We start from the raw sequence: 14,345 nt of genomic DNA, 5'->3' as shown, positions 1-14,345 counted from the left end.
TTGGAGCACATGATTCTCTTTTTATTTTAATCCTTCCCAAATATATGAAAAGCAGCAAAAAGCATTATTCCATATGGGCAATTCCTGATCCGTGTGCTCTAGCACAGTTAACATTCCAGCAGACGTATAACAGCAATGGCAGCTGATCCAGCAAAAAATCAGTGTGGGTCACATTTGGAGTGGGCACTGGAATTAACAGGTTAACAGTTTATGCTGGTTCTCCATCTGTACCTTTGTATTTATTAGAAGAAATACTACGACTGCAAGATTTTGAATTATTTTTTCCATCTCTTTACCTGGAGAATTTTGAGGTGATGAGCAGGGTGAGCAGCGAGGAGAGAAACTGTAACCGGGATGGAAAGCGGCCTGGAGTGGTATGTAGGACATGATATCTTCTTCAAAAAGGCTGCATGTAAAAAGTGATAGAGAGAGGTTTAGTACACATTCATCACATGAGGTAATGCAACATTTTCCATGTAAACTCAAGACAGCATGAAAAAGTCCTTAACTGTGCTAAACAATAGTAGCACATAAAGATCAAGCTCTCCAGTTCCAATAAAAGTCTTTTTATCCAAATAACATCTACTGCACCGTACTTCAAGGTTTCATCTGTGGGACCTGGCTCTTAGTATATGGACAGCATTACTATACTAAAGCTAGCAATTTTATGAGCAGTTACATTATTTACTTGTATTGTGAAAGAAGAGGGTTTTTTTCTTTTTGAAAAAAAACAAAATAACCTTAAAATGAAACATTTTGACTCGATTGTTTTTATCTGCTTCTTGATGGTAACAGCTATAATGACTGAGCTGATTGTGGATGGAGTTTATTGCACTGATGGAGGCTGCCTTCCAGGAAGTAAGAATTGAATGATAGACACTGGCTGAATTATTTTGAGTGACTCTCAGTAACAATGAATCTTATTCTAATTACAAATGGTCTGGAAGATTTAAGAAAATCTTTTCAATTATGCTGGGAAAGAGACAGACACTTTCTCTGGTATAGTGAATAACAATATTATGCTTTTGATCAAATTGATTACCTCAGCAGAATTACTAAATCTGCATCACAGGACAACTTTTCAAGCCCATGTGTACCCTCTGTCCGAATATAATGGATCTTCTCCCTGAAACATAAATAATATTACTGACAAAAGGAGAATGAAAAAAAGGTGAAGAGAATATGCCACAATTGAGGCATGAGCTAGATAGAAAATTATTATTCCTTGGTGTTTTGCCAGTTCCTGTTTCTCTTTTCAAAAATGGCAGACATCTTAACTGTCTGATTAATTTGCTAATTGCACTAACAAACTAGTAAAAAATAATCTATTTATATCGCTTAGTTGCCTGATCCTAAAGCAAGAGATATTATACCATATTTTAGAAAACAAAATAATTATTCGCCTTCTAAGCCCATGTGTAACATTATAGCTACTGTCACTGACGGACAGACTTCTTGTTTAAGATTACAACTAATGTATCACCTTTCACTAACAGAATCTCACATAATACCACTTCCCGTACCTCTGCCCATTCTACCTGGTAAAAACCACACTAATATATTCTTGATACCAATTGATAAACAAAGAATTTACATGGTGCATGTATAAAATCATGCATTTTGCTGCTTCAAATGAATTCTAACAAGGGTTGAAAGAATGGGATAGAATCCTAACAGTAGGTCAGATCCATGAAAAACACAGAGCTACATCCCAATCTGCCAGCATGTTTCTGTAGCACTGCACTATCCAAGAATATTTACTGTAATATCAATTACTCCAAAAAGTCAAAAGATTCTATCTCAAGTCAAGGATGTACTTCAGTACCTCTCTGGGTGGGGCAGAGTCAAGCCCTGTACGAAGATGGACATTTGTCCCCTAGGAGTTTACTTAAGGTCTGCTATATGAGCATTAGATAGTAGTTTGGGATTACTTCTAACCTAAGCTACAATCAAAGCAATGACTTGGAGGCAAAGGGCTCAATATCTTGTTACAAATCTCATTACGTGCTGGCTAAGCTGTGTAGTCCTATTACTAGTTAATTTTGTTCTCTGCTCAAAAGGAGATAAAAGCATCATCTGTTCTCTGAGAAATGAGAATTCGAATTACAGCTGAGGAAAAAAACAGTATGGAATAATTTGATGGTGAAGATAAAAATTGTACATCTTGAATACAAGCAGCAGTTTTCATTCTCTCTTTCTCATTTTATTTGCATGTATTAACTCCTCCAGGAATCAAGTCTAATCCGTACATCCAAAGAACTCTTTGTCTGGCTCTCGTGTAAATTGTGAGTCAGGAGGGCTATCAGCAAAGAGTTGGCTACAAGATCTTGAAGGTTCTTCTGTTGCTCCTCCTTCACTTCCTTATCAGGTCCTCAGCTGCACTTTTCACAGTACAGAGCAAACTAAACCCTTGGGCCAAACTTTGTGCTGGTGTACTCTGGCATTGCTGAGACTGACTAACACTAGCTCAGGTTCTAGGTCAAAACAATTAATCTAACTTTTGGAATTAGAATGAATTTAAAATTGTACTGGCTTTTGCTTCTGATTTTTTTCTTTTTTTTTTTCACACCTAATAGAAAAGAAGTGGGTGTAAGAAAAACAGAGATATAATTTAATTACTTAGGAAAGGACTAGCTTTAAGCCATGAGAAAGAGTAAAGACAGGAGTACTTCATAATGTTGCTGCTTATAAAATCTAGAATCACTATGTCCATAGCTTGAGTATAAATCTGACCACAAGGTAAAATCCTACTTCTACTGAAACTACTGGCTTTTTTCCTGTTCACTCCCATCAAAACCATATGTCAAAACTATCTTCTGAAAAGCAAGGTGATAATTGTAGACGAAGATAGTTTCTGCTATTCAGTAATACTTAAGAGTGACAGTTCTGGATAGGATTCGGGTTCATATTTTTTTGCAATAGTTAGTAGAATTTGCTTTTTACACTACAGTAAATAATTTATGGAACTTGGTGTCAGCAGTGTGAAACAAAGCAGTACCTGAGTGCATGGTTTCTGGCCAAGCTGGGTTGACGTTCTTGCAGCATCTCAAAAATGTTGGGTTGGCGTAGAAATGCAACAATTTTGTCATTGTAAGCTAGAAAAGGAAAAAAGTAATACAGAGGCTTTATTTACCATTGAGGGGGCCTTTTGGACATTACAGGGGCCCACTGACTGCACTGCTAGTGAGGCAAAGGACAACATGGAGCTGTGTATGTGATTGACAAATTGTTCTAAAATGCTTTTTTTGTGAGCTCTGCTTTGAATAGGGAAACTTGGCTTACCCAGAGGTAATGTCTCATAATGATGCTGGTTTCGAATAGCTGTTACGAGACTATTGCCTGGTCTGGCCAACAGAGTAACTCCTCTGTTCCGAGAGACTTCAGAGGCCTACAACAAAGGAGGAAAGGGGAAGAATGGGCAAATGGCAATCGGCAGCACATCAGTTAGTAGAAATGTTTCTGATCTTTACTTTTGTGACTTTGAGAATGGTCCACGATGCTGACTGACTGAAGGACAGAAAGTCTGCATGAAAATTATAGCTTTACACTTCAGTCAGCTTAAAAATATCAGGTAATGTTGTGTTCCCAAATGGAGGAGCTATCCACAGCCATCACACCTCTTCTATGCTACAGTGAAGGCAACAGAATCCAGAAGTAAATGCAAGTTAATAAAGACCTTACATTGATGGAGTTCTCTGACAGTGAAAATAAAATCTCTGCCACATTATACAGTATCTTGTTCTAGCATAACTGCGTTTATGTCAAGATTTTTATAGCAATGTTAATTTGAAAAAGATAAAAACGCACAACACTACAAGTTTTCTCTCTGTATTGTTGAAAGGACATTTAATATTGGAATAACGTGAGGAAGATATAACTGTGTTGAGCACAGGTTAGAAAAGGGCTTTTGCCTAACTTGCATAACCAGAAACAGATATTGAATTATATATGCTGAAAAAAAAATATCATCCAAAAAGTAGATAAATAAAGAGGAATAAAGAGGAAATGTATCACTGCTACTTAGTTGAGAGACTTTTTGTAAAGAATGCCACTGTCCTAAACACAATATCTAGAGGAGAGATTCATGTCAGGAAGGCAGATACATTAGAAGGTGGGAAAACACTTCAACCTGAGGATATTCAAAGCCATACAATAACAGTAATTTGTCTTCAGTATGTCATTACTTGCTATGTAACTGTATGTGGGACTGTGCAAACTGAGGGGAACCCACCTCTCTCACACATGTTCCTCCAAAATGCGGCCACAGGAAAGCCAACATAGTAGCACTGCTAAAAAATCTGTGTCATGACAAAATGTGTATGGATTCCAACTGTCATTCTACTTTGATGATAGCAGCTTCCTTCTTGCTGCACAAACTGTAGTACTTGGCAACCAATTCAGGAAGAAATTGCCCATACTCCAGTATTTTAAATGCCTAGCTCTGCATCCAATCAAGTAGTGCCAATCCATTTTCAGTACTATGGCCAAATGCCAGGCCTTCCAGCTGGATATAAATGAAAACCGAGAAGCTAAATGTGACTGGCAAGTTGCCTCTGGAGCACATAAAGAATAAAAAGTTTATGTGTAGCAAGATGCCAGTCAATGTACTTCATACATGTCAACACACAGGCTAAACAATAAAAAATCTTGATGATTCTTATTAAACATACTGTAACTGAAAACACAGAAGTGTTGTGAAAGTGCACAGTGAACATTTTTATCTATGATTCAGTTATGATTGTGCTTGTACCCATTTTATATTGGTATACATCTGCTGGCTACAAGAGAGTTATTCCAGTGTCAAGGAGAACAGACAAGCTTGCAGTATTTAATGGGCTGATGTGCTAATCTTGGTCCAATCCCTTTCACCTTTAAAAACAGGCAATTTATAACTGAACTTTCAAACAGGTCATATACAGTGTACTAACTGCAATGCAATGAATGCCACAGGGATTGATGCAATTTAAACAGTATCTATGTTTTTGTTAAAAGCTGTGTAAGTGTAATGAAAACCTTAGCTGTGAAACTAGTCTTGTCTCCTCTTCAATCCTGTTAAGCAATAGCCTTGTGGTGTACTCTGCTCTCACAGGCACACTCTCTAAGTCTTGGCCCAAAGACACATCTCCTCTGTGCTGAGCTAAATCTTCTCTCCTTCTCCCTAGGTCTCCATCTCACATCCTCATGGGCCAACTGATACTGTAAGTTTAGCTCAGGCAGCTTTCACCCTGTGACCCAAGCATCCACTCTGGAAGGCACAATGTGGCCCTCATGGTATTCAGTCTATGCTATGGAAGGAGGAGGAGGTGTAGCTGCAAATGTTGCCCGATTATAATCCATTGCCAGAGTGGGCATGGAGCTTTTCCAGGCACAGCTGTTCCTCCACTCATGCTTGAAATATAAAATTCCCATGCCCTTGTTGGTACAACGTAGATATACCGACCAGAACACAGGAACAAGGTTAGGGGTAGGGGTAACTGAAGAATTAAAACCTTGTCTCCAAAAAAAAAAGCATGATTGTCACATGGCAACTGGAGAGTACCTCTGCCCAGCTTGGGGCTGAATCCTCCTCTTGCTCATGTCAACTCATTCTATCTTTATTTTTTGCTAACCTATCTGTGCTGCCCCAAAGCACTCTCCCGAGACAGGGATTTTGAAAGGAAATGTGGACAGACCTAACGAAGGGAAACCTTCACTCACCTCTTCCCTACTTTGGATTAAAGTCAACTAGAAACCAGTTCTGTAGGTACCTTAGCAGAATAAACTGCACACACTGTGTGGTGCTATACTTCTCTTCATCACCATCATTAGACATTGCTAATGCTTTGTTTGGATCCTGGTTTTTGCGCATTTACACCTCTAAACAACTTTTCTCTGGCAACAGAGAACAACATGAAAAATCCCAGCTGTCTAATTACCTTCAATTTAGCTAATACTCCTCTTTCCAATCTTTTAGTTAATACAGTGCAATTGATTGCTCCATTTTAGTATTTAATTACACTTGCCTTGACTGCTCTGACTTTCTAATCAAATACTTTAATTTAGATTAGTATATTATTCTCTAATTTAAAAAAAAATTTAAAAAATTTTAAAAAATTAAAAAAAAAATTAAAAAAATTAAAAAAAAAATCCCTCTAAAGACTTTGTAATCTGGTTCATCTAATGTAGGGTAAACTGATAGACGACATGGTTTAACAGCATTGTAACTGATAGATAGACATCGTTAAACAGCACTGTAATAAATTCTGCGATGCTGCAACCAGAGTGGAGTGTCCAACGCCATCACAGAGCCTTTCAATGATAAAATATCATTTCCTGGGCTTTATATTACTGCTGGATTTGAGAGGCTCCTGCTTGTTTGAGCCCTCCTACTTGCTTGCTGTGGTTTGGGTCAGTAAGGAGAGTTATAAACTGCTACATCTTTGTACATCCTTGGTCTTTCTTACTGTAAGAAGCTGGAACAACTTTTGTCTCAAATCTTGTTCAGCGGCACCCATCCCAGACATAACCTGCTCAACAAGCTTTTGGAGTTAATGATTACCATGAGCACAGTGGTAAGAGAAACATATATGGCTGGGTGACCAGGAGAAACCTTTTCAGCTGTTGCTTCTTTTGAGCATTCTAGCTGACTTATGGGGGTCATCTCGGAGGAGAGGACCACCATGCAGTCAATGTGCATATCTAGCAGCCCACTATGCAACAATATCATGATCATCTGCTGATTACCCAGTGGGAAGGGCATGTACTATGGACATGCTGTTGCAACTACTGTCACCCCTGATTAACAAAACAGAAGTGCCCCTGACAACCAAAAGGACGCTATGGAGAGGATAAAAACCCGAAGAATTCTGAGGAAGAATGGGTACCCCCTCCACTGAACTACAGCCATGCAGGTCAATGAGACGTCACTGACCGACTTGCCCCCCTGTGGACCAACGAGATGTCGCTGGACCCCTGGTGCTGACTATCCCTGCTTTGTAAACCATTTGCTAGGATTTCTCTCTTTACTATCGCTAACTTCCCCATCTTCCCTGCATTCCTTAGTAGCTTACGATTTGTAATAAATCTCTGGACAACATCTGGCCTCGTTTGTTGCCTTAATCTTCCTCTGGGTATATATATGTTGAACCATCTCCTGCAATAATTAGATCGAGACATATTTAAATTGGCATCACGGACAGGATATACCCTGAGGGAAGAGTGTTGTCCTTTGAGAATTTGAGTGTACCCCTCGGGATGGATCCTGAGGTAAGAAATTGTCTTTTTAGAATATGCGTGTACCCTTTGGGGGTGTAAGGAGTGAATTATTGATTTGTTGATAATGTTTCCCCTCCGTAAAGATCACTCCACTTCTGAAGTTTTAGAATATGTGGTACCCTTCAGGGGTGTAAGGATAAAACTGTTGAATTGCTGATAATATGTGTTTCCCCCCCCCGAAGAGATTGCTCCACATTTTGAGGTATGATCATTAATGAAAAAAAGAACAAGGGCAGGAATCTGCTCCTCGACCTCTTAGAAAAACATGGTGCCAAACCCTCCCCTGTGGGGATGGAGTGGGCACGGAGTAATTGGTCCAACCTAGAGGGAGTTGCGGATCATATAAATTCTCTCCACAAGCAAACCTGTATTGGGGAGGGAAAGGGAAAATCAATCATTTGTGCAGTTCTAGGAGATGCTCTTACTGCTGCCATCAAGATCCGCAACCAGAAGCATATGGCAGAAACCCAAATTATTCAATCCTTGCAGTAATTGCTCATGTACCTGCAGGACCAAGTAGAAGATCTTAGGGGACAGTTAGAGGAAGAAAAACATTCAAAAGTCCTCCTTCAATAAGCCCTTAGACAAGAGTTGGTAAATGAGACGGAGATTAATGATAGTTCCCCAGGTAGTGATTTGTATCTGGGAGAAAGTATGGAGAATGTGAGAACCCAAAAAGACAAATCAGAAAACCTGGTGACCCTTCTCTGCCCTCTGATAGAAACTGAGTATGCATATGAAGAGGGTGAAGGTGGGTACTCTGATGTAAGTATCAAGGTGGTCTCCTATTCTGCTACTGAGCTGGCCAAATTAAAGAAAGATTTTCCCCTAGGAAATCAGAGACAGAGTATGTGTGGAAAGTGTCCTTGATGGGGGGAGACCAGATTCTGTTGACTGAAAAGGAATCAGAGGGTTATTGGGGACCTGGAATATTTTTCACCACTGGCAACCGCTGCACCCGTGGTCCCTAACTCAAAGAGCTGCTTAGTGGGACAATTACTCCCAGGACAACCGATTTCCCCCACAATGGTCCTGTCCTTTTAACCCTCAAAGAGCCTCTTAACAAATACACCTGGAATGCTGAAGATGATCAAGGGAAAATGTACAAAGTTAACCACCTGGATTTCACCTTCCTTCTGACCTTGGCTCATTTGGGACCACAAAGTTTTTCTTTTGTTTTCCAGCTATGCCTTCTCTAACCTTGGTTCCTCTGGAACTGGGAAGTTCTCTCTCTCGTTTCCCAGATGCCAATGAATGCTGATACTGTTTCTGTACCTCACAAGTTCCCTTCTTAACCTGCTCTTTTCCCTGGGATCCCTGTGGCATCATTAGTGTCAGTTTTGGACAGGCATCTTCTTCAGATCAATATTTCCAATTGCTTATGCAGACCCTATCACACTCACGGGCTGGCCATCATCCCATGTCCATATTGGGTGTAGTGGGCATATGGGACCAAATAATAATTCTAACAGAGGCTTAACCCTTTCAACCACGATTAATCACAGTAACGAAATATATTCAGGAAATGAATGTGGGCAGGATAGTAGTGGCCAGCTCTCCCAGCTCCTGGGAGGTGCAGGACAAAGAATAAAGGTATGGTGTCGGATGCAACAACAAGTGAGATACACATTGCAACACCCTTGCAGTCTTTCCTATCAGCACTGGGAACCAACCAGTGGCTCTTATCTAATGTATTATCTCAATGGGAAAGAACTAATATAAAAGACAACCAGTAAATTGTAGATGCAGTGCCTCCTCCAATAATTAGATTTAGACACTTAATAATCAGGAACTCTTGCCACTTCATTATGCATGCTTACTTCTTTCCCTTTTGTCTTTAAACTCTCTACCATTCCATTATAGTAATTTCTACTGCAGAAAAAAAATATCTGAGAGAGAATGGAAAGTTTTCATTCAAAAATTAGCTAACCAAGAGTTCCATCAACAACCTCTTCTTTCTAAAAGATTGATGCCCTTAAGAAAGTGCTCATGGAAGCCTCAATAGCATTCTTGTCAAATTGATTAATATACAATGCCATTTAACATCAAGAATCTACACAGATGGACATCAAAACTTTTACAGAGGTCATTCTTCTAGGAGAAAAATTCAAACAGAGAAAAGCATAAATATTAAAAAATAATTTATGAAATAGATGTTTTCTTGGAAGAGGGAAATGGGGATTATTACATGCAGAAATCTTTTTTTTTTCTTAAATAAACAACAAAGCCCGCTCACCATGTACAGATTAAGTTAAAAGTAGTAGTTTGAGTATCTGCTTGACCTGTTAGCAGTTGGATAAGCTTTGAATAAAAAGACTTGAAAGCAACAGACAGCCTTCGACAGAAGCTGTTTGACTGCTACCTGTTCTCTGCTGAGAATGAAATCAATTTCCATAAAGCAAAGAAAACTGCCATATTTGAGAAAACTTATTTTTATGCTTTAATTTCACGAATGAATCTTACAAGCATATATGGAATATTGAAACAACTATTTATTTCTGATGCAAGATATTTGATTCAATACCACAGATCATTAGGCAACAGTAAAGGTCATGTTTTGACAAACTGAAAAGATTTGTAAGATTCATGGATGTCACAGAGGCGAGAGCCAGTGATCACCGTTTGTTACATGATCACCACAACCTAATCGCAACACTACATCTAGCCAGGGAAATCTGGAACTTGATGGTAAGACTGTCATGGTTTTATGATTTTGGTTATTGGTATTCCGCATCTTGAGACCATGTATCGTACTGGGAGTTAAAGAGTTAATGCTGTACTTCCGTGGATTGTCGATAGTTCACTGAATTCCAATCCTGCCTTATTTCAATTCAATTGGTTAGATTTTACTTCCAATATCCAGTTCTTGCAATACCTGTTCTTTGCTAGGTTAAATAGAATTCCAGACATGATATTTTCTTTTTGTCTTCTGCTGAGTACTGTGGTTACAATTTCTTAGAACCATGACCATTTCTTCATGATTACACAGTTCAAAGTAATTGACAATTGTGTCAAGCCGGGGTATTTCTTTTTTCCCATTTGGGCTCATTTATCATAGAATCATAGAATGGCTTGGGTTGGAAGGGATCCCAAGGATCATCAAGTTCCAACCTCCCTGCCACAGGCAGGGCCACCAAACTCCAGATCTGGTGCTAGATCAGGTTGCCCAGGGCCCCATCCAACCTTGAACACCCCCAGGGACAGAGCATCCACAACCTCTCTGGGCATCCTGTTCCAGCACCTCACCACTCTCTCTGCAAAGAACTTCCCCCGACGTCTAATCTAAGCCTTCACTCTTTGAGTTTAAAACCATTCTCCCCTGTAAATTACCTATTGTAATTTACCTATGTAATTTACCCCTTGTAATTTACCTACAATTTTTATCTGCCGTTTCCCCAACTCATCACTTAGTATCACAAAGTCCCTGGCAAGTCCACAGAAACACTCAGCAACTACTTTTGGCACTTGGGCAGGCTGTTGTTGATGTGTGCAAAAGCAGGGAGAGTTTTGACTCACAGTACCCTAGCTCCTTTCTGTGCCCTCTCTGGCATTCACAAGGAATCATGACTGAAGCTACACTGTTCTGCTCTCCTTCATGTTCATTTGTCATCTGTGCAGCATGTTCAAGACTGGCAGTCATCTTGGTCCTTCATACCATCTTGGTGACAGATTCCAGAGGCCACACCACCTTCTCAACAAAAAAAAAACAACTAGACTGAAGATAGCTGAGACACAGCCAGGACAAAGCCCCATGTGTGTTCCTACAGATATGATTCCTACAGACTGGAGAGTTGGGCTGGGAGGAACCTGATGAGGTTTAACAAGAGCAAGTGTAGAGTCTTGCACCTGGGGAGGAGTAGCTGCATGCATCAGTATAGGTTAGGGTATAACCTGCTGGAGAGAAGCTCTGTGGAGAAGGATCTGGGGGTCCTGGTGGACTACAGGTTGGCCATGAGCAAGCAGCGTGCCCTTGTAGCCAAGAAGACCAATGGTAGTGGGTAGTGCAGTGCATTAAAAAGAACATGGCAGCAGGTCAAGGGAGGTGATGCTCCCCCTCTACTCTGCCCTGGTGAGGCCACATTTAGAACACATTTAGAATGTGTCCGGTTCTGGGCTCCCCTGTTCATAAAAGACAGGAATCTCCTGGAAGGAGTCCAGCAAAGGGCCACAAAGATGATTTGGGGCCTGGAGCATCTCCCGTATGAAGAAAGGCTGAGTAACCTGGGTCTGTACAGCCTGGGGAAAAGAAGACTTGAGAGGGGATCTGATGAATGTTTATAAACATCTAAAGGCAAATGGATGAGGCCAGGCTCTTCTCGGTGCTGCGTAGCAATAGGACAAGGAGTAATAGCCTAAAACTCAGCATAGGAAGTTCCATACAAACACACGGAAGAACTTCTTTATGGCAAGGGTGACTGAGCCCAGAGAGGCTGTGGAGTCTCCTTCTATGGAGATATTAAAGACCCGGCTGGATGCCTATCTGTGTGATCTATTGAAGGGTACCTGCTTTAGCGGGGGAGTCGTACTCAATGATCTCTTGAGGTCCCCTCCAGCCCCTGCAACTCCATGATTCTGTGATTTACAGGACAAAAGCACATCCAAACACTGAGAAGAAATAGCATGGAACACGTAGTTTCATGGGCCAAGTTGCAAAGATTTGAATCTTTTCCTTGTAAGTGATGTGCTTTCAGGCATTGAGGGGAGATCTTATTGCTCTCTTCAAATGCCTGAAAGGTGATTGCAGTGAGAGCGGGGTTGATCTCTTCTCACTGGTGACAGGACAAGGGGAAATGGCCTCAAGTTGCAGCAGGGGAGATTTAGGTTGGATATCAGGAAAAACTTCTTTACAGAAAGGGTTGTTAGGCACTGGAACAGGCTCCCCAGGGAGGTGGTTGAGTCACCACCCCTGAATGTGTTTAAAAACTGTTTGGATGTGGTGCTCAGGGGTGTGATTTAGTGGTGGGTTGTTAGAGTAGTATGGTTAGGCTGTGGTTGGACTTGATGACCTTGAAGGTCTTCTCCAACCTGAGCAATTCTATGATTCTATTATTCCATGATTGATCCAAAGTCCTTGTAAACCAATGGGAGTTCTGCCAGTGGAGGAGCAAATATTCCCGGAGGGGAAGCTAATGGCTATGACAAGGGTGCATAAGCACCATGAGACCTGGGCCACTGAGGCAGTGAGAGTACCAACACTGATAGCTGCCTAGACAGAATAAGGCCCTGTTTCATCAGCTAATCATGCCAAATCAGTGGCCTTGAACAGTTTACAGAGAGTCATTATTCTCTTCACTCTCTACCCTGTACATGACATTTTGTTTTTGCCAGCTCTGCAAACACTTGCAGAAAAAAGTGTATTTCTTGTGTTAGGTTGGCTGAGTAGCTCAGCAGTGTTTCTGTCCTTGACTGGGTGAATTTGTAAGCAAGCCTCAGGAAAGTATGAACCCAAATATGGATCATCACATGGGTGGCTTTCACATTCATATCACTTGAATCAGTCACAATAAAAACATTAAAGTGCAGGCTGCTGGCAGAAGGAAGATGCTAAACTGGTGGGAAGATAGGACTGAAAGAGACACTGATGCACTTCAATCCTCAGAAAATATTTTGCTGTATTCACACAAAATTCCAAAACTCCATCAAAGCTACTTATGTCTTGCCTGCCCTTGGTCCTGAAGTACTGACCTCACACTTTAAATGAGCTCCTGATTCTAAGCTCCTTTGGTAGTGGGAAGTGTTCAGACTAGTCCTGCTGCAACAAATTGCAGTGTTAATTTCACAAGCACTTCTCCTGATGATTTTCTACAAGAGGAAGATCCTTTGGCCCTTATGCATATCTACTCCCATTCAGCCGCAATCTTCACAAATCTTCAACCGTATGAAGAATCTGATTGCTAGTACTCTTTCCTCCTTAACTCCACAAAACAAAAACAGGATTTATGCACTTGCCATCCTGCCCACGCTACTCAGTGACAGAAGTCATCTCCATGAAACATAGGAAAGATTGTTCAGCATGATTTGAAGGTTACGGAAGCAAACCTTAACCTGCATTACTGCACCTGCTAAGGAGTATATATTTTCAGAGCACAGTGTCATAGTGGAGAATGAAGAAAGATACAAGGCTGCTGAAGTATCAAAATATACAAATAATGAGTGGCTTGCCTTTACTAAAGCAAGACAAGGATGTCAAATGTGGATTCTTCTTTTAAAATCTGTTTTGTCATAACTTCACTGTGATTGTTTAGTTAACTTGTTTATTATTCTATTCTGAAAATGGTAAAAATATAAATCTTCATTATCAGCAAGCTCTCACAGAAAACCTTCAGAAAGGAAAGAACTCTTACTTCTTTGGAAGATAAAAATCCACAAGACCTTTTTTTCAACACATTTTAAATTGACAGCTGTGAAAAGGGATCAGTGTTATTACTAGCATAGTTACCTCTCCAGCACTGTAGCTACGAAGCCGCTGAAGATGCTGCCTGTGAGTCAGGTGATTAGGGAGACGACCATTCTGCAGTGGGATCCTGGGATCTATGAATGTGGTAGCACGACTGTTGTGGTCAACAAAGAAAGACTGAAACATACAGGAACAATGTAGAGTGGTTATTTCTGGAAGAAGAAAGCCAACAGTGTGACAGTACTGTGGCAACATAAAGTGAAAACCACTAGAAACTGCATGTCAGAAATCCCCTGTTAAGGCACAGCCTTAGAAGATAGTATCTGCAAATGACAGGACTTTCTTAGCCAAACTTAGAACAACTCTTGGAAAATACCTGAAGCTACATAGCTCAAAATTACATGTAATACCCATGAGGTAAACAAGGCAGAAGAGAAAAAAATTACTAGGGAACACTGCTTATTGGGTAGCAAAGCCTCATGGAAGCAGACACCAAGTCTGCTTTTCAGACATGACCAATCTCTACTCTGGATGAAACTTTTATTACTCCAGTACTGTCTCAGATATGGTGTGATATTCCACAGAAAGCTAGAAGGTTACCACTACGCTCTATAACATTTGTTCCTGAAGCTTTTTTCTGCTTTTAAAATAACTCTACTTGCTGCAAGTGTCGTTTAATCCAAATCATTACCAG

The 14,345-nt window shown here is 40.5% G+C and overlaps 1 protein-coding gene across 4 annotated transcripts in view; it reads right to left on the bottom strand.

Annotated features, from left to right (window-relative positions):
* The window catches only part of HECW1 (HECT, C2 and WW domain containing E3 ubiquitin protein ligase 1), a 269,154-nt gene that overhangs the window by 41,750 nt on the left and 213,059 nt on the right, over positions 1–14,345 (bottom strand). For all 4 annotated transcript variants that reach the window (XM_021387592.1, XM_021387591.1, XM_021387593.1 and 1 more), the window contains 5 exons: positions 13,694–13,828; positions 3,283–3,388; positions 2,999–3,095; positions 1,043–1,126; positions 297–406 (listed from right to left, as the gene is read on the bottom strand). In XM_021387592.1, coding sequence (XP_021243267.1) covers positions 297–406; positions 1,043–1,126; positions 2,999–3,095; positions 3,283–3,388; positions 13,694–13,828 — 532 coding nt within the window. The remainder of the gene's footprint in view (positions 1–296; positions 407–1,042; positions 1,127–2,998; positions 3,096–3,282; positions 3,389–13,693; positions 13,829–14,345) is intronic.

Source organism: Numida meleagris, chromosome 2, assembly GCF_002078875.1.
Source record: "Numida meleagris isolate 19003 breed g44 Domestic line chromosome 2, NumMel1.0, whole genome shotgun sequence".
Taxonomy (NCBI): Eukaryota; Metazoa; Chordata; class Aves; order Galliformes; family Numididae; genus Numida; species Numida meleagris.
This window is presented reverse-complemented; position numbering and strand designations above follow the sequence as displayed.